The sequence below is a fragment of the Megalops cyprinoides genome, chromosome 13 (genome assembly GCF_013368585.1).
Source record: "Megalops cyprinoides isolate fMegCyp1 chromosome 13, fMegCyp1.pri, whole genome shotgun sequence".
In the NCBI taxonomy this organism is placed as follows: Eukaryota; Metazoa; Chordata; class Actinopteri; order Elopiformes; family Megalopidae; genus Megalops; species Megalops cyprinoides.
Window position 1 is genome coordinate 9,866,612 of NC_050595.1, and position 24,966 is coordinate 9,891,577.

Genomic DNA, 24,966 nt, shown 5'->3' on the forward strand with positions numbered 1-24,966 from the left:
TTTTGCCTCTCCTTATTTACCGAGTTGGCCTGCACAACAACAACATCATTTCTGGACCCGTCCACACAAAACGTGCATGTGTGTGCGTGCGCGTGTGTGTATGTGTTTGGGGGTCCAGGGGGGCGGGGGGGAGGTTGGCCCTGTTGGACCGAGGGAAAGGGCTCTCGACGGGACTGTTCTAATCCTGTCCCCATCTCCCTTGCCCCCCTTACCCTCTGTCTGGTCAGCTGGCTACATTTTATGGGACCAGTTTTAACCACACACACACTTGAAAGGAGGGGTGTTATTTTACCTATTAAAATAGATTAACATATATTCATATAGTTGTTCCTATTCATTTTTCTTTCCACTTCAAGAAAAATTTGACCATCCTCAGATTTCACGTGTGCCATCTGTGTATTTCATAATGACATAAATGGCTTTCGGTTGGTTGTGCATGTGTATTCATTTATTTATCAATCATTAAAACCTTTTTAGATGATAATTGTCTGTTGATTTTAGCTCTGATGATCTGTACTAGATTTTCAAAGATTATTATAATAATAATGATAATAATGACATAAACAATGATTAAACTATCTTCAGTTGATGTGCTTTTAAATGGTTTCATTTGTATGTGAGAAGTAACTCACTGGCACAGTGTATGTTAGTACAATATTCATTTTCTGTTAGAAAGGCATAGGAATGAAGACTGGAAAAAGTTGTCTGTCTTTTTTTCCCCACAAATTTCACAAGAAACGAAGACATTACCGACTATTTTATTCAGCATGCAGTGTATCTGGTTGGTGTGCCAGTTTGTTTTTTTTCCTCCCGTTATTGAAGTGTTAGTCTGAAAGTGTATACAAGAAAAGTGTGTTTTAAACTGTATCTCATTTGTATGAGGCAGAATTGTTTGTGACATCTTCGTGCTGTTAATTGTGATTGATTGTTATAAAGGCAGTCTATGTTAAGAGACAGACCAGGATTTGTAGATTGTATATGTTACTTTGTAATTGTAAAATTGTAAATGACTAGAATGTTCGGCTGCATCCTGACCACATGAATGCCTTTAATATTTCTGTATAATATTTTGATAATGATGTGTGTGTGTGCGTGTGTGTGTGTGTCTGTGTGTGTGTGTGTGAGTGAGGAGGGAGGCGGGGGCAGGGTGCTGGTGTCAGGAACGGTTTGATACGGCGAAGCAGCTTTTAATCTGCACGGTGTCCTGCTGCATGATATGCAAAATAAATTATGAAGAAAAAAAAAATTATCTTCAAAATGACCTTGCTGGCTGGAGGGTTTGATATATTCTCTCCGCTTAAAATTCTGATATGCAAATGGCCGTCACAGTAATCCCTCGAGCGCCCGGACCGACGATCAAGCATCCCGCCGGTTTCTCCCGGGATAAGCGCAGGAACGCGGCCGACCGTGCGCGGATCCTGCCTCCCCAGCACTTTCCCGCTCTAATCCGCTGAAGTTATTAACACTACCATAATAACAAACATAATAAGAAGGTAATAATAAGTTATTATCATTTACTGGCCACGGTTTTTTTTATCGTATTTAATTACGGAGGATTGAGAAGCAACACATGCATATTAAATTATTTGAATTAGTGTCGCTCGTTTCGGAGAGAATCGGGGTGCTCACGACCGAGCTGAGTGAGGGTTTCAGGTGTCTGCGGTTTTCCCGACGTCAGCGTTATGGTGATGAAATAGGCAGGTCTCTCTGGGGGGGGGGGGGGGGGGGGGGGGGGGGGTAGTTCCACAGTTGGAAATTAAAAGTGTATCTGTAGAGAACAGGAACCAGCTGGATTAAGGGTGGACGGCTGGCGGGAGGTGGCTTGGATGTTTACTATGTGTGGAATATAGATGTGTGTTCTGCAGGGGAGTGAAAAGAAAATATGATTATACTAGTGCCCCAAACAGCTGGGTGATGCGGAGATAAGTTGCTTACTATTTATTTTATGATAATAATGTTTCTATTAACAACAGTGTTGTGCACACACACACACACAAAATATGTATATATATATATATATATATGTATGTATGTATATATGAGTGTACTTAATACTTGTTATATGTATAGAAATACATATTATGTATAATTATGTATGTAATGTAATAATTATTTATGTGTGTGTGTTTTTGTGTGTGTATCTGTGAGCAGTATCCTGTCAGGATACAGATATCATTAATTTCTGAATTATCTTTACATACGTATTTTTGGGAACACTTTACGTGTTAATGTATTGATGAACACTTTGTTATTGCCGAACAGAAAAGGCCCACAGGAGGGGCAACACTGGCTTTCAGTTATGACCACATGAATGAAAGAAGCAGCAAATTCCCTGAAAAGAGCTGAAAGAATGTTTGGCCCTCAAACTGTATTTCTGTAATGCATTTTTCAATGAAAGGGTTATGGACTACTTCACATAAATTGGTAGGAACTGAAAGCCCAGTTGTATTTATAATTATGTTGCAATAATAAATAACTGCCCTATTCAATCAGTCCACGAAGGACCATTTTTCATCTAAATCAGGAAATATTAAATAGAATAAATGATTAAATAGCGCAAACATTTTGAATATACATATGTCAAACTAAACAGTGTGTCTGTGGAACCTGTACAGATTGAATCTATGGGCTTGAGTGGTTTGATTATCATGATCATTAAAGAGATCTCACAGACAATAAAACCATTCTTTAGCTCAGATTGCAACAAGCCTGAACTGTGAATGTTTATTCATGCTGTAGACTGTGAGCCGGCTGGTTTTTAAGAAGTGTTCCAGAGCATGTGAGTCAGCCGGTTCTACCACTGTGCTCTGGAACTTTCCAGCCATTCAGTAACACTGCAGCGTTCTGGGTCAGAACAAGTGAGCCAGCTGGTTCTACAGGTGTGGTTCTAGAACAATTAATGTAGCTCCACAGCTGTGTGCGGCATTGTTTGGTTGAGAGTGGGAGGAAGGCGTTTGTTTGAAAGAGCGTTATTCAAATCTCTCTTTTCATCAGATAGCGGCATCTAACTGCTCATTCCGTAGGTCCTTACTTCGTTCCATTTCTTCCTGCGCACGTGAAGTATTTACATGTTGTTTTGAAAAAGCCATTTTGATTATTGAGAAAATTTGGAGGCCAGGTATAACTGCACTGCACTTTTACACGTGTCATGTTGAAAAAATTACATTAAATTAATGTTACATTTTTTTACTCTTGTACATTTTTGTCTAATCTCGACAACTGTCAATATGCAAATTGCTTAAAGATCTTGAATGATTTCACACAATTCGACACTTTCATTTTTGAATACACTTCTCTGCTCCACTATTTCAGATATTTGTGTCTGTTCTCCCTCATGATCTAGCTCCAAACTGGGGAATTAGATATATTTTTAAAAATAAGTAAGCAAGAGTTTTGCTTCAGAAAAGTTATTGTCTTTGGACAAAATGCTGTTAAGATGTCAGGCTTGCTGAGCTGAAGTTTATTCTTGGAAAGAACAGCCTCAGGAGTTCAGTCAAATGCACCCCTTTTGTTATAACGATTTATGCAAATTCCGATGTCTGTTATCTGAGTTGTGAAATTGATAAAATATTGACATGATCATTAATATTAATTAAACCAGTTAACAATATCTCGGTCGTTGGTTTGATGTTGCGTAGTTTCTGTGCAGACAGTGGTCAGATTATCTGGGAAAAAAAAACCTGTTTCTGTGGAGCACCTGCAGCTAATACTCACTAGTACTCAATATAGATCACTAGTAAAAGTGATCATAACACCTCTGTAGTGTGAGTATCATAATACATTATTATACATTATGGGCGTGATGAAACACAAAATGAACGGTGACTTCATCACTCTTTGTTTATGCCTGCTTGCAAATACCAACACTAAACGTATAAAGCATACACACATATTGTATACATTTACAATTAGACAGAGCCTGAATTTATGGTGTTAACACATCTGGCAAAGACTATGTGCAGTTGCCTAACAATGTGGACAATCATTATCATTTTAGCCCAGATTTAACATCAAACAAAATAGTCATGGAACAAATATATTAGGCTAGTTTTACTTACTTTTACTTACTAATATATTTACATATTTTATTATTTATGTGGTAGTATCTGTGGTTGCCTGTCCTATATAGTCAATTAGTATTTCTTTTTGTTAACAATCGGCATGGGTCAAGAGTATTACTGGGACAAACTGTACAACTATTTATTTTTTCCTGGCACAAATAACCATTGCACTCAGATGAAACTACCATTACACTGAATTTTTGATCAGACAACACCCCAAAAAAATGATACAGCTCTTGTCACATCCACTCATATTTCTGGAGACCAAAATACCAATTTTTGGGCTACTTGTCTGTGGTAGAATATTGCAAAGATGGTTCCAATTGGATCCCTAACATATTATGTATCCAAATGTTATAAGAAGCCATTAGAAAGCAGTGTGCCACAAATGCCTTTTGGCCTTGTCTTTTAGCTGTAGTCAAATGAATCTTAAGGTGTTTTTGTTTTGAAGTTCTAGATATACTAAAGCTTCTTAGACCCCACTCCACCAGTTTGGTGCTCAGCAGCTCCAAATGAATTGCCACCCACACTCTCTGACAACCAACCTAGTTACCAGCTAGAGCATGTTCCTACCCAGAATTTGTGATGTCAGCTAGTTACCGCTCAGTATCTCCGATGTCTCCTTCAGCTGCTACCAAGAATCGGTGACAAATAACCAGGGTATCACATGCAATCTGTGATGTCTCAAGCCTGTTACCAACCAGAAATGGTGATACCTAGTTGCCGTGTGGTATTTTTTATCAATAAGGTTGAAACCCGATTAGTCTCTGCTCTGAGCTATAATGAAAGCAGCAATGAGAAATCAGGAGATGAAGGGAGTGTGAAAAGAGACTCAAGTGAAACTTCTCTGGTATGTGGAAATGTGGTATCCATTTTCCGTTTTACACTCCAGGAGGTGTATGCATGTGTGTGTGCGTGTGTGTGTGCATGTATGCGTGCGTGTGTGTTTTGTGGTGTTTTAATGACATCGCTGAAGTTCTTAGTATCGTAATTCTAATGTAAATGATTTTCCGTTAGGAGTTATTTTATCGACTTGTATTTTTTTTTATCTTCCTTTATTTCTCCTTGCTGTCTCTGCCAGTGACGGTTCTTATAAATTGTTGTATGAAGACAGACGGGAGGGCTGTTATCAGGGGGAGAACAGAGCCGTCTGCCGCGAGACCGTTACTCCCTGCGTCTCACCCGTCTAAGACCCGGCCGCCTCTCCTGACGGGCGAGAGGGTGGTGGGGCGTGTTTCACCCCCTGGGCTCAGGTCAGGAATGCAGGCTGGTTTTGTCCTCTCTCTCTCCCCCTCTCTCCGTCACTCTCTCCCTCTCTCCTGACATTTTCTGTCTGTTTTTTATGCCGTCCATCACAGAACAGAGAGGGGGCGGGGGGGGCGGGGTGACCAGACAGAGAGATGAGGCTTCTTTTGATTTTGTAATCTGCCTGTTTTGGTTTATTTTATATATTCCTGAGAATAGTGTCTCACAAGTAGTTTTATTAACATTTGGCATTCGGTTTTTTACAATTGAAAGTAATACAGGTCCTGTGAGGATAAATATTATTGGAAAAAAATGGGTTTAGTATGCAGTGTGCGTGGAGAAACAAACCAACAGAAGTGGCAGTTTGTGCGTGTGAGGAAGGTCTCTCGGTGACCTGTTTTATGTGTGCTAATTAATAGCTGTGGTTACTGCAGAAGTTGTCTCTCCCCCCCCCCCACCCCCTTGCTCTGCGCCCCTCTCATGATGATTGATGGGTATGGGGCGTAATCTAGAGGAACACTGCGCTATCGCCCTGGCCGCCCTGTCACCGGCGTGTAGCTCGGGCTGCCGGGCAGTCTGCAGCGGTGATGGCGCTATCAGAGGCGAGCGCTGCACAAACCCACATCCTGCCCCCCCCCCCACCCACACCACCCCGGGTTTCTGCTTCTTTTCCCCCCCATCCCCTCTGTTCCTCTCCAGCCAGAGCAGACCCCCCCCCCCCCCCCCGCCACCACCACCACTACCACTCACACCACTCCCTCTCTGCGCTGTCTCCTGTCCGTTTCTCTGACAGTCAGAAATCAGACGCTCGCCGCGACATCGTACGGAACAGAGGGAGGGACGGAGGGACGGAGGCGGGCCGAGCAAAGCGGCTTATGGTCTCAGCCCGAGTTTCCCCAAATTAAGCTTGAGATTGGCCGTCACGTGTGTGTGTGTTTCTTTTTTTTTTTTGTACCCCGAGAATGCTGGTTCATCAGTAAACAGTCATCCTCGGCACTAAGCGACTGACTTGACGCCTTCGTCATCAGAAAAAAGATGTTGGTTCAGCCTGCTCGGTGTGTGGGCTGGTCCATTCCCGCCTGCAGAGCTGGTAAGGCTGAAACGGCCAGCCGGACACGGCTGCAGCAAAGCTGGTCAGTGAGAACACATGCACTGTCATGGTATCGGGTGACAGAGAACATGACCTCATGACACTGGACCTGTTTGCACTCTGATCAGCTGTCTTTGTTGTGGATGTACCTGTCCCCTTCAATTTCAAATTCAGTTTCAGTTTCAAATTCAAATACAATTGCATTTTACTGGCATGGCTTCACAGTACAGACAGTTTTCCTGAAACTGGGCTACAAATCTGAAACGTATGATACAACGCTATACACCGATAACAGTAATGGTGGCAATAATTCACATACTGCCATACAGAACAAAGTGCAGGGCAGAACAAATTGAGCTCCAGAACAACAAAAGCCATTAAAGAATAATTCAAAAAACAAAAAACTCAAGAAAGAAAGGCAATCCAAAAGAATATGATTGTCTCTCTTTGCTGCGTCGTTCTGTATCGCTGGATCTCTCTCTTTCCTTCTCTTGCGTTCCCTCTCTCTTTCTTTCTGACTCTAGAGCATACAGCTTTTCCTTTTGGGATTTAAAGAAGGGCTAAATGAAAGGCAAGCAACAGGTGTTTTGATCTGTGTGTTCGGCCTCGTTAATGTAATTAGCATTCTAATCAGCAGTGCCAGCACTTGTGCCCTCTTTGGTGTCTGCTGCGTCTTGCCAAGTGTGGAGTAGAGCTTTCTTCCGAAGAGGGACAGATCTCAGAAGAGGAAGAGATCTCTAAACAAGGAGAGATCTTTAAACACATAGAGATCTCTGAGTAAGGACAGGTATGTAAAGAGGGATAAGATTTTTCTAAACAGGAAAAGCATTCAGAACAGGGAGAGATCTCTAAAGAGAGAGAGATCTCTGAAGAGGGAATTAAATCCAGACAGCACTGAATGGGGGCCGGGTAAGGGGAGTGTGACTTGAGGAAATGCAGCAGGAAGGACAGGGATACTCTCATGGGTGCATCTCTGCTGTGTCTTTGGTGGTGTATTTCAGCATTGTGTGCAGGGCAAAAACTGGAGTTTCTGACCTCTCTAAGAAGAGAATGTGCCCTACATAGTAAGAAAGTTACATCAAGGTCACACGTTTCTCTGTCTCTTGTCCTGGAGAGAACTCGGTTTAGTTGATCTTTATGCCATGTCGCAGGACTTCTTGTTATCTGCTCTCTCTCTGAATGCTCTTGTATTCAGTGCTGAGGCACACACACGCACGCACACACGCCGCAGTTTATGTTCACGGCGTCAGTGGTGAACTGCTACCATTGATGTGCCCAGTTAGCCACTCCCTGAGATGGCTTTCAAATATAATCACCAGGACTAGTGAAAGGAAAAATAAAATGCACTTCCGCATGTGTTGCAAACTTGCTTGGCCCACCTATCCTGCAATATCGCCATCCTGCCTGGTATCCCCTACCTATGATTTCATGTCACCATTCAGTGATGTCACCGTCCTGTGATATCGCCAGCTTGGATGTCACGGTCCTGTGATGTCCCGCTGCGTGGATTAAAGTCTCTGTGGCGCAACTCCATAAAAACTTTCACTTTCCTCACAACCACACAAAGCACAGGTCACTGGCAGTCCACCAGCACATGCAGCTGTGACTGAAATACCCCTTATAGAGCCAGAAGGGGATAGCTAATGTAGAAAAGAAATAATGATTGAATTAATTATCTAAGTCACATACCGTACAATTAATTCTGCAGCTTCGCCGGAGTCTCTTTTCCCCATCTATGCCGAGAGAATGTCAAGAAACATTTTCTAATTAATTTCTGTGATTATCAGGGAGAGGTTCTTGAAGGTCCCCATTTTCAATTTGTGAGAGAGAAACAGCAGAGTGAGGGGAAGCTGAGAGAGATTACACACTCATGCGTACACACACACATACATTTTCATACTCTTTTTCTCTCTCTCTCTCTCACACACACACACACACACACACACACACACACACATAAACACACACACATAAACACACACATACACAATTTCATGCTCACGCACACAAACGCACATAATCACACGTGTGCACGCTCACGTATAATGGTGGAAACTCTTGATAGTCACAGGCGCCTTGGTGGTGGCTGTCTGTGGACGTTTTATAATGATTGATTGTTTTTTTTTATGGTGAGCAATTAATGTTTATTAGAGTGTAGTGTTGGCAGGAGTGGAGTCAATATCTGCCCAGTAGGATGGGTCGGCGCTCACTGGGTTTCGAACTCCCATTCTGAGTGATAGAAACTCAGGAAGCGGCAGTATGTGCTGTCCCAGTGGCTGCAGCCGAACCGCAACACAGCCGCACTACCAACTCGCTTCACACTCTGATACCCTTAATGTCCGCATGCCTGAATGACGCTGCTTGCACTTCACATTTCCAGGTGTGTTTCAGGTGAGTTACGTGAGGCGGTGACGAGACTGTCGCATATTGCAGCGGTCAGAGGAGCGGGCCGCAGACCGCCCCCACCTCACTCACTCAGGTGCGCCCAGGTGATCCCGGTCGTGCCGAGGTGTTGGCGGAACTGCGGGCCCCGAGTGCGTCTCCCTCCCAGCTCGGCTGGAACCGTGTTGCGGGCGCGATAATTAAAGCGAAACGGTGGAGCCTGAACGGCGAAGCGGAGAAATGGCAGGATTTGTCATTCAGCCGAGGTTAAACCCCACCTATTAGCGCAGGGTCAGGGTGCAGCTCTGATAAAGATTTCCTGTTGTACTGTGTCTGAAAATCAATACCCTCGCAGTGATCTGCTCATCTGATATCAACAATAGTCTTCTTAAAAATCAATTAGTCCAGATAGAGGAGGCGGCAGAGCCGGGAAACGGGAGAGGAGGAGAAGGAGGAGGTGGAGATCGGAGAGGAAGGGAGGCGTTGTGTAACAAGAAAGTTCTGTCAGGAGCCAATCCGGTGACTCCTGGTGCACAACAGGGGACAGGACTCCTTCCTCTTCCCATGAGGCTCTGCTGGTGTTCGTATCCCTCATTTGCATACAGAAGGTCTCCAGTCAATCGGGGTAGCGTCTCGCGTGCTGATCAATGGTCCTGTCTCAGTGTTGACTGGTTCACAGCGGATAATACAATGTTTATACAGCATCTCATCTGTATGTAAAACACATCTGCCAACGGAGCAGACTTCACACAGCGTCCTGACAGTGATTCAGTGCAGAGTTGTTGTGTCTGTGTGTGAGTGTGTGTGTGCGTGAAAGTGATTGTGTGTGTTCATGCATGTGTTAGTGAGGGCTTTTTGTTTATAATGACACCTTGTGGTTAACACCAGAACTCACACTTCACGACATGGTTGAACTTTTTTTTTTTTTTTATGGCATAACCCGTCGGTCATGAGTTCATTTCAGTGTGTCCTTGTGTCATATCGAGGCGGCTTGTTGCAGTAAAGGCCAGTTTTTTTTTCTGATAGGGGCTTGTAGCAGCTGGAATTCCTTACCGTCCTTGCCAAAGACCTCTGTCTCTGTTAGCTAACTGCACAGAGTTGAACAGCACCAGTAAATGCTGTCTGTTTGCTGTGTGATGAGAAGTATAGACGGGTGTATTCACTGTCTGACATTTCCTATAGTAATGTGCAGAGGGGTGTGTTTGGTATGTGATATCTCCACACACAGGGTGAAGGGTTAAGTGGATGGTTACACTTTGACAGTTCTCTCTGACATGTGTTGGATCTGTGCAAAGTGCCTCACTGTATGTCTGCCTGTTTTGCAGAATAGAATGGCTGAGGCAAAGACCATTAAACGCTTTAAATTTATTGCACGTTCAGGATCCAACACACTCAAACTGCAAATCCCTCTCCCACACTCACTATATCTCTCTACTTCATTTTCTCTGTCTGTCTATGTATGTATATATATATATATATATATATATATATATATATATATATATATATATAATTTTTTTTTTTCCCCTCATTAATCTCCCTGACTGGTAATTACATTAGTCATTTCATTAATGATAGAATGATTGTTTTATTGTCTTAGGCTGTAAAATGGACAGCGATAGCAGAAACCTCAGTGGCTGGTAGTGGAGTGGTATTGATAAGCCCTCTGGGGCATCGTAAGTACCTGTAGACCAGCACTGTCTTCCCATCTCAGTACAGACTGGCACCAATACCCATCACACCATGACTGGCACTAAAACCCATCTCACTGTGACTGGCACTAATACCCATCTCAGTACAGACTGGCACTAATACCCATCTCAGTACAGACTGGCACTAATACTCATCTCACTACAGACAGGCATTAATGCCCATCTCACTGTGACTGGCACTTGCTCCGATCTCAGTGGAGACTGGCATGGTTCTTCGTATTGGCACAGGCCGGTACAATTCCATAGCTCAATACAGACCAGTATCATCCCCTGTCTCAGGTGCCGGACTAGCACTGTTCATCATATTACAGTGCAGATGTGCCTGCTGGTAGTGCGAGGAGCTGCATCCATGTGCTCCCCTGGGGCCTGGAGGTGTTTGGTCTGTGGCAACATGTTATAACACGATATGATGACGTACAACCTGATATAACGCGTTATAGCCTAATGCAGTGTGCAGTGGCATACGTGCAGTGAATTCAGCTTCTCTGCCTCTAAAGCCCTGTCCTATCTGTCCTCTGCCATCTGTTCCTCCCTCCCTGCCTTCTTTCTTTTTCTCTCCCTTGCTCTTCCCCTTCTGCCTCTCTGTCCCCCCCCCCTTGGTCTTCCTTTCTCTCTCGTTGCCCTCTCTCTCTCTTGTCCTCCCTCTGTCTCTCCCCCCTCAATCCCTCTTCCTCTCTCTACCTCTCTTTCTCTCTCTCTCTCTCTCTCTCTCCCCTCCCCTTCTCCCTCACCCTTGGCTGTGGGAAATCCAGTTATCTCAGGCTGTGAGTTGGTCTCTGGTGGGGATAGATACACAGAAGATAGATGAGTGTTTTGACATGGAGAGTGTTGGACAAACAGTGTTATCAGCGTGACACTTCAGCCGGCCCCCAAAAGAGGAGCTCAACCATGGGGGAGGACGAAGGGGGGTGTGGTGGGGGGGGGGTGTGTTTGTGTGTAGAGACTGTACAGTGGTGGGGGTGTGGGAGGTGAACACTGCTATTAATCAAACCCACTCAAGAGCTGTCTCAAGTCTCCCCAGCAGTGATTTAATCATAGACACCTTTCACCTGTCCACCCACACCCCTTTGGACCACGACTACACGATTACAGTCCAGCAGGGCGGCAGATCGTCACTGTGACAGTATGGGTGACAGGGAGAAATACTGGCTTGGGAAGTGGGAAGTTTAACCAGAAGGACATGGGTTCAAAACTTGGGTAAGACACTGTAGGTGTACCCTTGAGCAAGGTGCTTAGCCTGAATTACTTTAGTAAAATACTGCAGGTGGATAACATGTACAATGTAAGATAAATTGTATTAAAATACTAAAAATATAATAGTGTGATATTTTACCAGGAGGTTTTATAATATGTGGTCAGCCTGTAGGACACAGAGTCCAAAGGCACTTCCAATTACCTTAGGATTGGCTACTGCAACTGTACTGGTGGGAATGGCCTGTGAGTGTCCCTGCCCCCTAGGCATCATGTCAGCAAATGCCGGACAGATGGTTGGCAGCGAGAACGTGACGTTTTGGATCCCACCTGGCTCCCCGCCCCTTCCTTCCTCGGGCGGCTGGCTTCCTGTCACACTGCCAGAGCATATCCCATACTCCCTGCCCTTTTCCTGAGGTCTCTGTGTGAGAAAGGGCAAACTATCCATGTGCTTTGGCCTGCTCATCCTCTGTCTACAGTCCACGCTCAGCAAAGACCAAACACCCTCTAGTGGTGGAGATGGGGTAGTGCTCTGCTTTCTGCAGAAAGTATTGGGGGGAGTGATGGTTTGTCTCACAGCTAGTGGGAGGGGTGGTGGTGGAAGGAGGGAGCACAGACAAACCTGGGACAGGACGTGGATGTTCTTAATGGTGTCCCTCTCTCACACGGTCTCTTCCCTGTCTCTCTCTGTAGATGATCTCCGTCTGATCCATGTGGGTGAAGTCATGAGGATCAGCGCCTGCAGGGACCTGATGCCCGACACCGTGTGGGGACCCTACAGTGGGCGTGTCCAGGCCGAGGAGCAGAGCGAGGGGCAGGAGGGAGAGGTGAGGATGTGTCTGTGTGTGTGCTCGAGAGAGAGACGTGTTCTCAGTGAGTGAGGTGTGTGTGCGCACCCCTATATCCAATTGCTTGCCTTTGCTGTGGTCTGAAAGCCATTCTGATCACGTGGTGCTATGCTGAGACTTCCTCGGAACAGAACGTCACAGGGATAAACCAAATAAACACACACACACACACACAAAATGTGACCCAAATGTGTGGATGTCAGGACAGCTGTTACTGAGCTGATCAGTGCAGTAGACTCAGGTCAGGTGTTACTGAAAGGATCAGTGGTTTAGGCTCAGGTCAGGTGTGACAATGACGATCAGTGCTGTAGACACAGGTCAGGTGTGCCTGAGAGGATCAGTGGTGTAGACAAAGGGGTGATCAGTGCTTTAGGCTCAGGTCAGGTGTGCCTGAGAGGATCAGTGCTTTAGGCTCAGGTCAGGTGTGACTGAGAGGGTCACCACTATAGATGTGGTAAGAGAGGACTGATGAGGGCTGCAGACAGGAGAAGGAACCATGCTGCCTGCTTTGCTGTCCCTCTTAAAGAGCGCTATGAATGGGGTTATATCCGAGGTTATATTACACCATTAAGAAATCCTTCACAAGAGATTACAATATGCAAATCCCCATCGGTGCGTTCTTCACTGCCTCTGCTTCCACCACCTCATCTATTCTGCTAAAAAACTAATCTATCTGCCTGATTAACCCTTATCTGCCCCCCTTCCCAGCATCCCCCTGCACCCCCCCCCACCCCCTCCCTCCAGACGTCCGTTTTTTCTTTTATCTCCCTGTGGCGCCGTGCTCCTGGACAACAAGCCTGGAATGATTGATTTCTGGTTGATAGTCTCTCATTTCTAAGATTTCATTTTTTTTTATTACAATTTCTAAGTCCCCCCCCCCCCCCCCCCCACCCCCACCCCCACTCCCTCCAGTGCGCGTGTTCATTCAAACGTTCTTATCGAGAGTTGGCTTTGTTGATGATTTTCAGCCTGGACTACATCTCTCCCTCCCTCTCCCTCCTTTCCCTCTCCCTCTGTCTGCCCCACTCTTCCTCCAACTCTCCTGCCCTTTCTTTTCTCTCTCTCCCTCTTTTCTTCTTTACCACTTTCCTTCTCTATCTCTTTCTTTCCTGCTCTCTCTCTCCCTTTCTCTTTACTGATGGAAGAGAGATGGACCCTCAGTACCTGTGTTGGATAGTGTGTATAATCTTGCATTCCTGTCAGCCCCACCCGCCACATCTATCCTGTCAGCCCCACCCGCCTTCCCAGAGTTCCCTCTTCCTGGGGTCAGCTGGGGTCAAGGCTGCTGTAGTCTTCCTTGAACATAGTCTCTGATATATCCAGGTCTTTCACTGGCACCTCCCTTTTCTCTGTGGGATGGGAAAGCTGCATATTCTTCTTGTAGATGAGTTGCAAAAATACTGTGGTGATGGATGCATGACAGCCAATGGTTGTCCACCGTCGAAGCCTAAAAGTAAGAATTGAATTGTGGTGTACCAGGAAGCAGAACCCAAGAGGGATGATCCCTCTATAATTTTACTGTGATGCCCCCCCCCCCCCCCCCCCCCCCCCCGTTTGCCATTCTTCATCTACAATGTAGTTACTGTCCCAGGCCCCTGAGGTCACACAATCACATCATACCACCCTCCAACAGAAACAGCAGACCCCATCACCACAAGCACCCCCCATGCCCCCGCACCCACTCCCCAAATAAGCACAGTTGACCACATCTTTCTCTCACAGTTAACTGACCTCATCATCCCTCTTAGATAGATAGCTAACAACACCCCTTTCACAAACTGTCATGGGTGCTTTCCACATACCCCCCCCCCCCCAACTGTCCCTCATATTCCCCCTGTCCCTGGTGGCCTTGTGTTGCCGTTAACGATGGGATCATTTGGGGGCGATGTGCCTCTCTGCTGCAGGCCACAGAATCTTGCCACCTGCAAGTTCTGCAGAGCGTTCTCCAAAGAACATATTTGCCTCGTTTGGTCAGATAAGCTATCGGTCTAGCACTGGCCTACCCTAAAACTCATCAGGACACCCTCCCTATGACGGCAAACAGGCTCTCCCAAGCCAAGAATTTTAACTGATATTCAAAAGAAGATGTGAGAGTGTGTGTGTGTGTGTGTGTGTGCGTATGCGCACGTGTGTGCATGCATGTGTTTTTGCATGTATGGTGTGTGTTTATGTGTATGGTGTCCTTGTGTATATGTGTGTACACCTGTGTAAATGTGTGCTTGTGTGTGTGTGTGTATGTAAATTAAATGCCTGTGTGCAAGTGTTTGTGTATGATATATGTCTACATATATAGTATGCCTGTGTGTTTGTGTGTGTGTGTGTGTGTGTAGGCAGTTATGTGAATTATTTTTAGGAAAAGAGGATGTGGCTCAACATCAGTAGACATCAGTAACTTGTTTGTCCTCCCAGAAGATCTTACCCACTAGATTATCAGTGCTCTTGGCCCAGTTAGGTCCATATGGAAATCTCAATATTTGCATCACTGCAGCAAGAAGCCTGCAGTGTCTTATCTGTGTAAATGAAGAGAGGAAGTGGGACTTAAATGCACTATATGTAACTGCCATGCAGAGGAGCTGATTGGTCCTTTAATTTCATCAGGTAATAACATTATAGCCCTCTGCTTGTTATCAGACAATGACACCTCCTTGAGTTTGCTTGATTGGAGCAAACAGTGGCACCACCCATTCCCAACTGGACCAAAAGGAAGTGAACCATGATGCTCAGTGAGAGTTTTTAAGTTTCTCCAGGAAGTTGCTGTTCATATTGGTGGGGTCGTGGTTATGTTTTTTTTATGATTAAGAGCTAGACCAGCCCATTTCTGGCCTGACACATTTGGACCCAGAGGGGTAGGACAGCATTATATCCTTTGGCTGATCATGGCTGCTTATCATTGCACCTGTTTCAGCATTCAAATCAGTTCATTGGTACAGTACGTTAAACTGGCTTAAGTGTATGTGTGTGTGTACCTTTTCATTGGAAAATGTTTCTGCAAAGTATTCTGTGTCGGGATCCAAAAGTCTGTTGCCAAGACTGCTGAACACAAATTGAGGAATTACTCCTTTTTTTAATTTCTTTTTTTTTTTTGTCTCGCGTCTGTCGTGGAACTGAAGCCCGAGGCGACATCCTAGAAGGAGCGGGAGCGCGGAGTTCAAAGCGTTATCATGCGCCAAACGCCTTTTCATCATGTTATAGAAACAAGCGCGCTGGCTAATCCCCAATAATCTGTCCAGGAGCACTCCTTCGATAAGGCGTGCCACCTACGGCTTTCAAACGCTCTTCTCGGGAGGGTTACAGTATGCCACCCATGCCACTTACCCCCCCCCCCCCCAACACCCCCACCCCCACCCCAACTCCCATAATGGAGGTGTGAAGTTTTGTGTGACATGGAAACCTGTTTTTGTTTGCTTACTTGCTGATGTATTCCTCAGTGTCATCTAGAACTGTCGAATGACACAGTCCTACATATGCATGTTCCCTAATCCCCCCCCCCCCCCCCCCCCCCCCCCCAATGTCAAGTTCAACAACACTCTCTGCTGCTGTGTAGCATTGTGGTTAAGGAGCAGGGCTCATAACTGAAAGTTTGCCGGTTTGACTCTCCACTGGTGTACTGCTGTTGTACCCTTGGGCAAAGCTCTTACCCCACAATTTACTCAGTAAATATCCAGCTATATAAATGAATGACATTTCCAAGAACTGTAACCTATGCAAGTCAATCTGGATAAGGGCGTCTGTTAAATGACAATAATTTAATGTAATGCTGTGACAGGTGCTGTAGTAAATATAGTCTTTCTAATCAATTAAATGTAATGGCAGTGAAGCAGCCAGAAGATGAGAATACGTGTTGTCTCAGCTCGGGGTTTACTACATCAGCGAGCATTGTGCTTTGGTGCACTTGGACTTGCTCCTCAGAATTGGCTTAAGGCGGTATTGTAAATGACAGCAGATGCAGTGGTGAGGGTGTAAATGTCACCTGCAGGCTGATGTTCTGACATCTCCAAGTACCACTATAAAGAGGCTGGAGTCACTGAGACATATTAGGAACGCTTCTGGTATTTGTCCTCTCTAATTTGGGATCAAAGAATGCCCTCCATTTTACAGTACCTTCTCAAGACTCCCAAAATGACAGGTGCCAACTGGGCGACCAGGTCCCCCACCCCAGAAAACTCCCATAAACCCCTCCCCCTGCTCTTCTGTGATTTGCACTGCATACTTTAGCATCCTGTGACTGACAGGAAAGGAAACACAGGAAAAGAGAGAGAAGGAGGGAAAGAAATAAAGAGAGGAAAAGGCAGAGAAGGAAGGGGAGAAATAGAGAAAGAGAAACAGAGGAACGGGGGAGAAGCAGATAGAGTGACAAAGAGAGCGATGGGAAAGGGATGATGGAAAAAAGATAGGGAAAGACAGACAGAGGAGCTTCACACACGGGGCCTGAGTCAGTGTCTCTCTGTGACCTGAGTGACACTGAGGAAGAGAGGAGAGGAGAGAGGGTGAGGAGAGAAGGGAGAGGAGAAGAGAGGGAAAGACTTCCTGTATCTCCAGGGCTCATCAGCACCAGTTCAGGAGGCTGCTTTCCAAGAGTGCTTCATTTTCAGTCTCTTATCTCCCAGTTTTAAGTATCTTTCAGATTTTTACATGTCATTTGCATGCAGATCATCAAACCTGGATGATGGGCTTTTCTTGGCAATGTGAGAGTGTGTTTGTGTGAGGGAGCGCTTTCTACTGTGTATATGTGGCATACAGTGAGAACAGAAGTGTAGATAGAGTGTGTGTGCGCTGTCCTGCATGTGTGTGTGTGTGTGTGTGTGTGTGTGTGTGTGTATATACATTCTCTGAGAGAACTCCTGCTCTGCCGGATGAGATGAGAGAGAGTGATGTTATCGCCCTTCCTTTTCTCTTCCATTTTTTTTGGAGGGTCCACACACTGACCTCTTTGTTCTGGACAGAGTGCACATTCTCCCCTCACTGGCCAAGAACACAAAGAGCCATTTCCTGTTAGAGAGTGAGTGAGCACCGAAGAGTTTATGATCTGTAATACTGAGTGCAGATGTGTTCAGCCGGGCTGGAGATTGGCAGGGATTGTTAAGTGGGTGGGGCAAGGGTCATGTTTTTCAGAGATGGACAGGTAGGCGGGGCTCAGGTGGAGATTGGCAGGGGTGTTTCTCACCCCTCCAGTAGTTGCTAGAGTCAAAAGTACCATGGGTGTGTTACATCCAGTGTATCCCCCCATGCACACCTGAATTGAATTTCACATCTTAAGAATTCACCATAAACAGAGCCATACAAACTGTACTTAGATACATTTGTTTTCTTTGAAATTTCTAACAGACGTGAGATGACTTTGAATGCAGACATGATTCGACCCTAACTGTGTCTGTCCCATGTGCTTCAGGAGCAGAAACTGTTCCCAGCACAGTCTCCTGTCTCACTGCTTTCAGGGACGGGCACTGTGTGCCCAGCAGGAGGCAGCAATGCAGAAGCAAAGACTGTTCTCAGGTCAGTCTGTTGTCCCACTGCTGAAGCTGGGGTGAATGAGGCCTGTGGGGTTACAGCTGCCCCTCTGTTGGACAGGGCCTCTCTTACCCCGCTGTCCTTTTTTTTTTAAATACAGAAGTGGACCGTGCATCAGGACAGACACCACACACTTGGGCAGAATCCTGGATGCAGGGGGGCTGAGTTAACGGGTGTACGCTGTCTTTTTACCCAGAAGAAAGAGGAAAGACTGAGAAATCAGTCTACATCATTTGCATTCGGGTTTTATCGGGCTGAGAAGAGGGTGTTTCTGGGAGTGATAAGGCAGAGGGTGTCGCAGGCCGCGCTGGGGGGTGGGGAGGTGGGGGGGGGGGGGGGGCGGAGGGAGGTGGGGGTGGGGGGGTGTGCGCGTAAGGTGGTGGTGGCGGTGTCGGCGGCGACGGTGGTGGGGGGGGTTAATATCAGACTCAATAATTAGATTGGCTATCGCCGCGGCGGCAGCAGCGTGAGGATCTGGCAGATTAAAGCGCGGCTCTGATGATTAATATTCATGAGGGGACGAGGGGCCGAGCGAGGGCTTAGCGCGGGGCTCAAAGAGACTGTCACACGCTGTCACATGCAGGGCTTAGTGCTTTCAAAGGCCCCCTGGTCCCAGGAGCGAAAGGAGGTGAAACTGAGGCTGGCGCTGAAAGACACTCGCCTCTCTCCCTCCCTCCCGCCCCCCATTTCCCATGAAAGGCGCCAACGACACTGGGGGAAGATAGGGTCTGACATGGTGCATTCTGGGATAGAGTGGATAGGCTGATACTGAAGACAGCTGCGCCGAGACACATGCATTTACGCATTTACACACACGCACACACACATGCACACACATGCACACTTACACACACATGGGACAGACACACAGTAACTATAACAGGGCTGGGTTTACTCCACCTGCTTCTCTGCCTTGTTCCATAGTACTAGGAAGCATAGGTAGAAACTCAGCGCAGCCCTGGGAAGCCATACTGTTTTTCCATTGTCTTTCTAAAATGGGAACCCTGGCCCCTGACACCACATTCATGCTTGCTCAACTCTGTACAATAACCCAGGTAGAACAATTTCTGCTCAAAAAAAAAAAACACAGAAGCTTGCCCTTCTAACAACATGACAGAGCTGGAGTTAGCTGTGCATTCATGTTTGCTACCTGAGGTATGTGCAACTTCTCACACCCTTGCTAGCTAGTTAACTCACTGGGGGCAATTTAGTTAAAAAATGTGGATAACCTTGTGTCACACAGGCTGATAACTCTGCCCTTTGTGCTGTGGTACCAACTTTGCTCAGGGCTTGACTGAGGCCATGAGGGAAACTTACAGCTCACCACTTGCCTCACTGTACCCTTGGAGCAGGAAAGGCAGGCTGTTACTCATAGTTACTCCAGCCCCTTAGCACCTCCTGCTAAATTCACAGGCAATGCAATCAGGAAGAGAGAGAGAATGTTTTTACTCTGACTTACGATTCTTTCCCACTCTGAGCTGCGGTCTCTATGTGTGATCACAGTGAGGTTACTGATCTATTTGTGGTCACAGTGAGGATGGGATGTGGTCTATGTGTTGTGACAATAAGGTAGTGCTGCAGTCTCTGGCTGCCGCAGATGCCATTAGCAGACAGTGTTAGGATGAGCAAATTCATGATATGTCAATGAAAAAAGTATATGGAACAAAAAAAAAAAAAATTACATTCCAGTCTGTAAAAACTCCCTAAAAACAGCCCTTTATCTACCTGTTTACACAGGAATGTTAAAGAACGTGTGTGTGTGTGTGTGTGTGTGTGTGTGCGCGCGCGCGCACAGGTGCATTTGTGTGTGTGTGTGTGTGTGTGTGTGTTTGCCCATTGTGTGTCAGTTCTAAAGCCTCTCAGGCCAACCTGCCCTTTTCTAAATAACAAACCAGAGTCTTGTTAAATTAGTCTGAGGCAGATTAGCGTCTGCACACAGCGCTCATGGCAATGGACAGGAGAGAGATTGAGTTTCAAATTAAAACAAAAGAAGAGATATCTCCCCATCAGTGCGTGTCCCCCATGAAATACAATACGGAGCGTCTTTAGGCAAGAACAGACATAATGAGAAATCAACCTTTCAGCGTTCCAGGCTCCTCTCTGGACCAACTGTTCTCTCACCCTCAGTCTAATCTTTTTTCGGTTTTAGGTTTTGAACTTATGTCTTTCATTCTTTTGAGCCTGTAAAATCAATTTCGCGGCATGTCGGCGGTATCGTGGCTACCCTCCTTCCAACCCCTGCCCCCAGCAATGCATTCTGCACTGCGCGCATGTTCTCGCCAATGGGGGCTCACCAGAGTTTCAGGTGACTGAATGGTGCCATCTAGTGGACAGGATGGGAGGAGCAGTTGCCTAGTTTGGGTTGCGCAGACCACACAGACATAGGACTGACATACACTCCAGGTTAAGACAGCATATACAGTGGTTGTTAATTTAATTTGGAGTGCACCAAGAAGACATTTAATTCACGCCGTCATTGTTTGCCTGATAGGGGTTAGGTGCAAGCCAGACAACATCTGTAAACTGTAATGTGGAGGGTGACATCTGTTTTGTGTATCATGCCTTCACCACGTTATCTTATATATACACATATATAAATGAATGACAGAAAGAAAATAAAAATAATGTGAAAGCCTTATCCAGGTGTTTCTTGTCAGATAGTTTCACTGAAGGTGTGATTGCAGTGGCCTAAAATGTCTACATGAAACAGCAGCTCCTTTGTCAGGAGTGTCCTCACTGATGGTGCTCTGCAACTGTCCCAGTGTGAAGGGCACGAAACTCAATATAGTTTTACTGATTGATTGAGTGATTGATAAAATCATTGATTCAATTACCGGTGCATTGATTACAGAACAACGACCGATTGATTAAATGGCAGCCCGGTGGAAGATCAGCCTGTGTGATCCGTACTGCACCAGACAATGTCAGACATGCCTATGTCTCATTGAAATGTGGGCGTTACTCCTTCAGGTAGCACTGTGCTCTGTGCACCGGGGGTGGACTTTACCCCCTCACACCTGGCTTAAGTTGGTATTATAGATGACAGCGTAAGCACTTGAGGGGGTCGGAATCACAGTTCGCTCCACCTCAGATCCTACACTGCCCCAACATCACTGCTGCTCAGTGGTTTCACACAGTCTCTCCCTCCTGTATTCTGCCACTGTTTGTCCATGTCAGCCCCTGTCTGCTGAGAAACAGGAAGTGTGTGCACTGTGTTGCAGGTGTGTTTAAAAGGGGGCCCTGTCTTTCCTGTCTTCCCCTCTCCTGGGGTATTTCTCCTTTGTTCTCTTCCTTTTACTTCCCTGCCTTATGCCTTTGTAGCCCCCCCCCCCCCCCACCACCACCACACACACACACACACACACACACACACACACACACACACACACACACACACACACACACACACACAAACAGCACTTAGGTCATGGTTGCTGATGAGGGAGTGGGTATATACTGTATGTATGTATGTATGTGTGTGTGTGTGTGTGTGTGTGTGTGTGTGTCTGTGTAACACACTATGTAGTTATGTCTAACCTGTTTCCTTCCTTCTCTCCCTCACTCTCTGTCTGTAGGGTCTGAGTATGACTCTGGTTAGCACAGAGTCATGGCTGAAGAAGCTGCCGGTCACCTCCAGCCAAACAGCCGCCAACTGCACTATCTACAGCCGAGGTAGGCCCACTGACCATGGCACTGGCACTTGGTCGTGATCCGCACTGACTACAATTTACCCACAATTCTTAGTGCTACATCTATGTCTTTTTACCTATTGGCCATTACCCTCCAAAGCCACACATCCTGACCTCAACTACTTAAATCTACACACAATTCTGACTGCAACTGTATCCTGTCCTTCCTCAGGTGAAGAGCTGTACTGTAAGGTGACCCAGGAGGTCCACAGGGAGGACTGTTTACTGGCCGCCCTCTCTGGACCCAAGGAGGACCGGGCAACGCCCACGGAGACCCACAATGCACCCATAAAGGAGGAGGAGCCCGCCTACCCAGCTGCCCTACGCTCCGAGATCCAGCTCCTCCCCCAGCAGGCTGGCATGGCCGCCATCCTGGCCACGGCCGTCGTCAACAGTGAGTCCCAGCATGCACTGATGCCCCTATTTTACATTAAATTACATTCATTTAGCAGATGTTCTTACCCAGAGTGACTTCCAGCACAAAAGAACAGAAGTGTATCTATTCAAGTTGAAAGAGAAACGGTGTCAGACCAGTGAGTTTGATCATAACACCATTCAAGCCCTATATCTGCAACTATTTTGTGTGTGTGTATGCGTGAGTTTTTGTGTTTGTATGTGTGTGAGAGAGAGAAACACTGCACAGCCATGTCAGTGTCGAAAATGAAAAGTTTTCATTACAGCAACACTGTTATTTTTTAATGTGCAGAATTTAAAGTTTATGAATTATGAAAGATATGCTGCCTCATGCAGTGCTGAATGACTGGAAACACTCTGGAACACCTAAAGCGGCGGCAAACACGTTCTCACTTGAGAAAGACACTCCAAGCGAGCAGCCGCAATGAGTCAGGGGCCTGTCAGAATAAAAGTCTTCATTAAAGTGGCCCTGATGCGATGGCAGGATGATTAATCACCAGAAATTAACCTGAGGAATAAAACACCATCGTCCGCGTTCCAGCTTCCCGCTGAAATTACCGCTCAGCGTGGAACCAAGCAATTACATCCCTGAGAACTTGTTATCAAAAGAGTCGCTGAACATGAGTCCTGACACCAGATCAGCGCGATTACCTGCTCTCCCCCGCTCCCGGAAACCTCCACGCTTGCCGTTACTGTGGAGATGATGGAGCGATTTCGAAAGAGGAGCTGTCTTGCCGATATCAAATTAACACACATATCTTAGCATGTAGCATGATGACGTCCAGCAGCAGCGGATGAGACTGCACGTTAGTCAAAAGACCTGGAAAGTTCAGTCCTAATACTGATTATATTATGGTATCATCAATTTAAGTGCTGCACATTCGCAGAAAGAAACGTGAAACTGTAGTTACAATAACAGCTATAATCTCAAAATACACTTTGAATTAAATTGGCCATTTGAAAAACATTGCTAGTAAAATGAAAGCTGATATTAATCTTGATAATGGGTACAGTATCACAGCGGCATACAGGTGACAGTGTTTAGCAAAAACAAGGATACACTGCTGAACACAACAGATGCCGATAATGATAATGATGGTCATTCTCACGTGCTTCTGATAACATATACTCTGAACGTTGTTTTGGAAAGAGGAGAGGGGTCTTTTTATTTCCTCACCTTGTGGCCCCTGGTTTGATTGGTCTCCTCACCTCGGTGTTGTTCTGTGATTGGTCCAGAGGACATCTTCCCGTGTAAGGACTGCGGGATCTGGTACCGGAGCGAGCGGAACCTCCAGGCTCACCTGATGTACTACTGCGCCAGCCGTCAGAAGCAGGAGCCCGCCTCGCCGCCGCTGGAGAAGCCCAGGGAGTCGTACCCCAACGAGCGCATCTGCCCCTTCCCCCACTGCAACAAGAGCTGCCCCAGCGCCAGCTCCCTGGAGATCCACATGCGCACGCACAGCGGTGAGACATCGTCTGGCTGTTGCATCCTCACATAGTGTGAACACGTAATTGTGTGGTCATGTCATCAAATGGTTGTATTGTTACAATCAGCGCTTCTTTGCATAAGTAGATCACATGATTGCGTCAATAGGCCACCATGGTATGTGATTTATTATATTATTATATTGTTATATCATTATATCATTGCATCTTCGTACCTTTCATATTGTTGCGCAAAGGTGACAGGTGTGTTTCTCCTGGGACTCAAGCCCATTACCAAGTGGTCGACTGCATACTCAGTAGTTCTATTTCCCTTTTAACCCTTTCACACGTGACTTATTTTTATGCTGTGTAGTGCTTGTGTTACGTTACATGGTTTGTTATGGTTTCGTTATCGTTATTAAGCTTCTCATCATTTTCACTGCTGCATTTGCTATACTTTGTAACATTAAATCACTGTTTCCTCAGAGCTAACGTCAGCTGGAATCTTTCCAATCTAGTGTTCTAATCGCACCAGTTTGACCGTACGCGCGAAAGCACTATTCACACTGGTGTGACCGTACGCATGAAACGGTTAAGCGTTTGAAGAATTTCATATTGAAAAACAGTGCATTTAACGTCTGAGGGACATGCAGTGAGTAAGATGAGTGTGAAGCAGCTGATGGTAGTAGGCTTGAGTCCCATGTGTGCTTGTTTATGTGCTTGTCACATAAGTGGATATGAAAAGTTTAAAGCAGCTGGTTTGAGTCCTGTGTGTGTTTGTTTCAGGTGAGTAAGATGATGGTGAAACAGTAAAAAATAGCTGGTTTGAGCCTTGTGTGTGTGTCTGTTTCAGGTGAGCGGCCCTTTGTGTGCCTGATCTGTCTGTCGGCGTTCACCACCAAGGCCAACTGCGAGCGGCACCTGAAGGTGCACACGGACACGCTGAGTGGCGTGTGTCATGGCTGCGGCTTCATCTCCACCACACGGGACATCCTCTACAGCCACCTGGTCACCAGCCACATGGCGTGCCAGCCAGGGTCCCGCAGTGAGGTGTACTCCCCCGGCCCCGGCCTGCCCCCTCTGACGCTGGCAACAGGTAACAGTTGCATTACATTCATTTAGCAGACACTCTTATCCTGAGTGACTTCCAGCACAAAGGAACAGAAGTGTAGCCATTTAAGATGAACGAGCAACAGTGTCAGACCAGGCTAGCAACACTGCCAGACCAGTGAGTGTGAGCATAACACTATTCAAGCCCTACCATGAGTTAACTTGTGTAACCTGAGTAGGCAAGGGAAGCCGAGTATGCTGCCATACATCAGTCCCTAGATCACAGAATCCAAAACACATGGCAGTACTACATGTAAAATAAACAGCAATTACTACTAATTAGGGCGTGTT

The 24,966-nt window shown here is 46.1% G+C and overlaps 1 protein-coding gene across 1 annotated transcript in view; it reads left to right on the forward strand.

The window, feature by feature from the left end:
• zfpm1 (zinc finger protein, FOG family member 1) overlaps nt 1-24,966 on the forward strand; it is a 69,877-nt gene that overhangs the window by 41,282 nt on the left and 3,629 nt on the right. Inside the window, exons 4-8 of the mRNA XM_036543673.1 lie at nt 12,375-12,508; nt 21,613-21,709; nt 21,899-22,120; nt 23,377-23,604; nt 24,419-24,661. Coding sequence (XP_036399566.1) covers nt 12,375-12,508; nt 21,613-21,709; nt 21,899-22,120; nt 23,377-23,604; nt 24,419-24,661 — 924 coding nt within the window. The remainder of the gene's footprint in view (nt 1-12,374; nt 12,509-21,612; nt 21,710-21,898; nt 22,121-23,376; nt 23,605-24,418; nt 24,662-24,966) is intronic.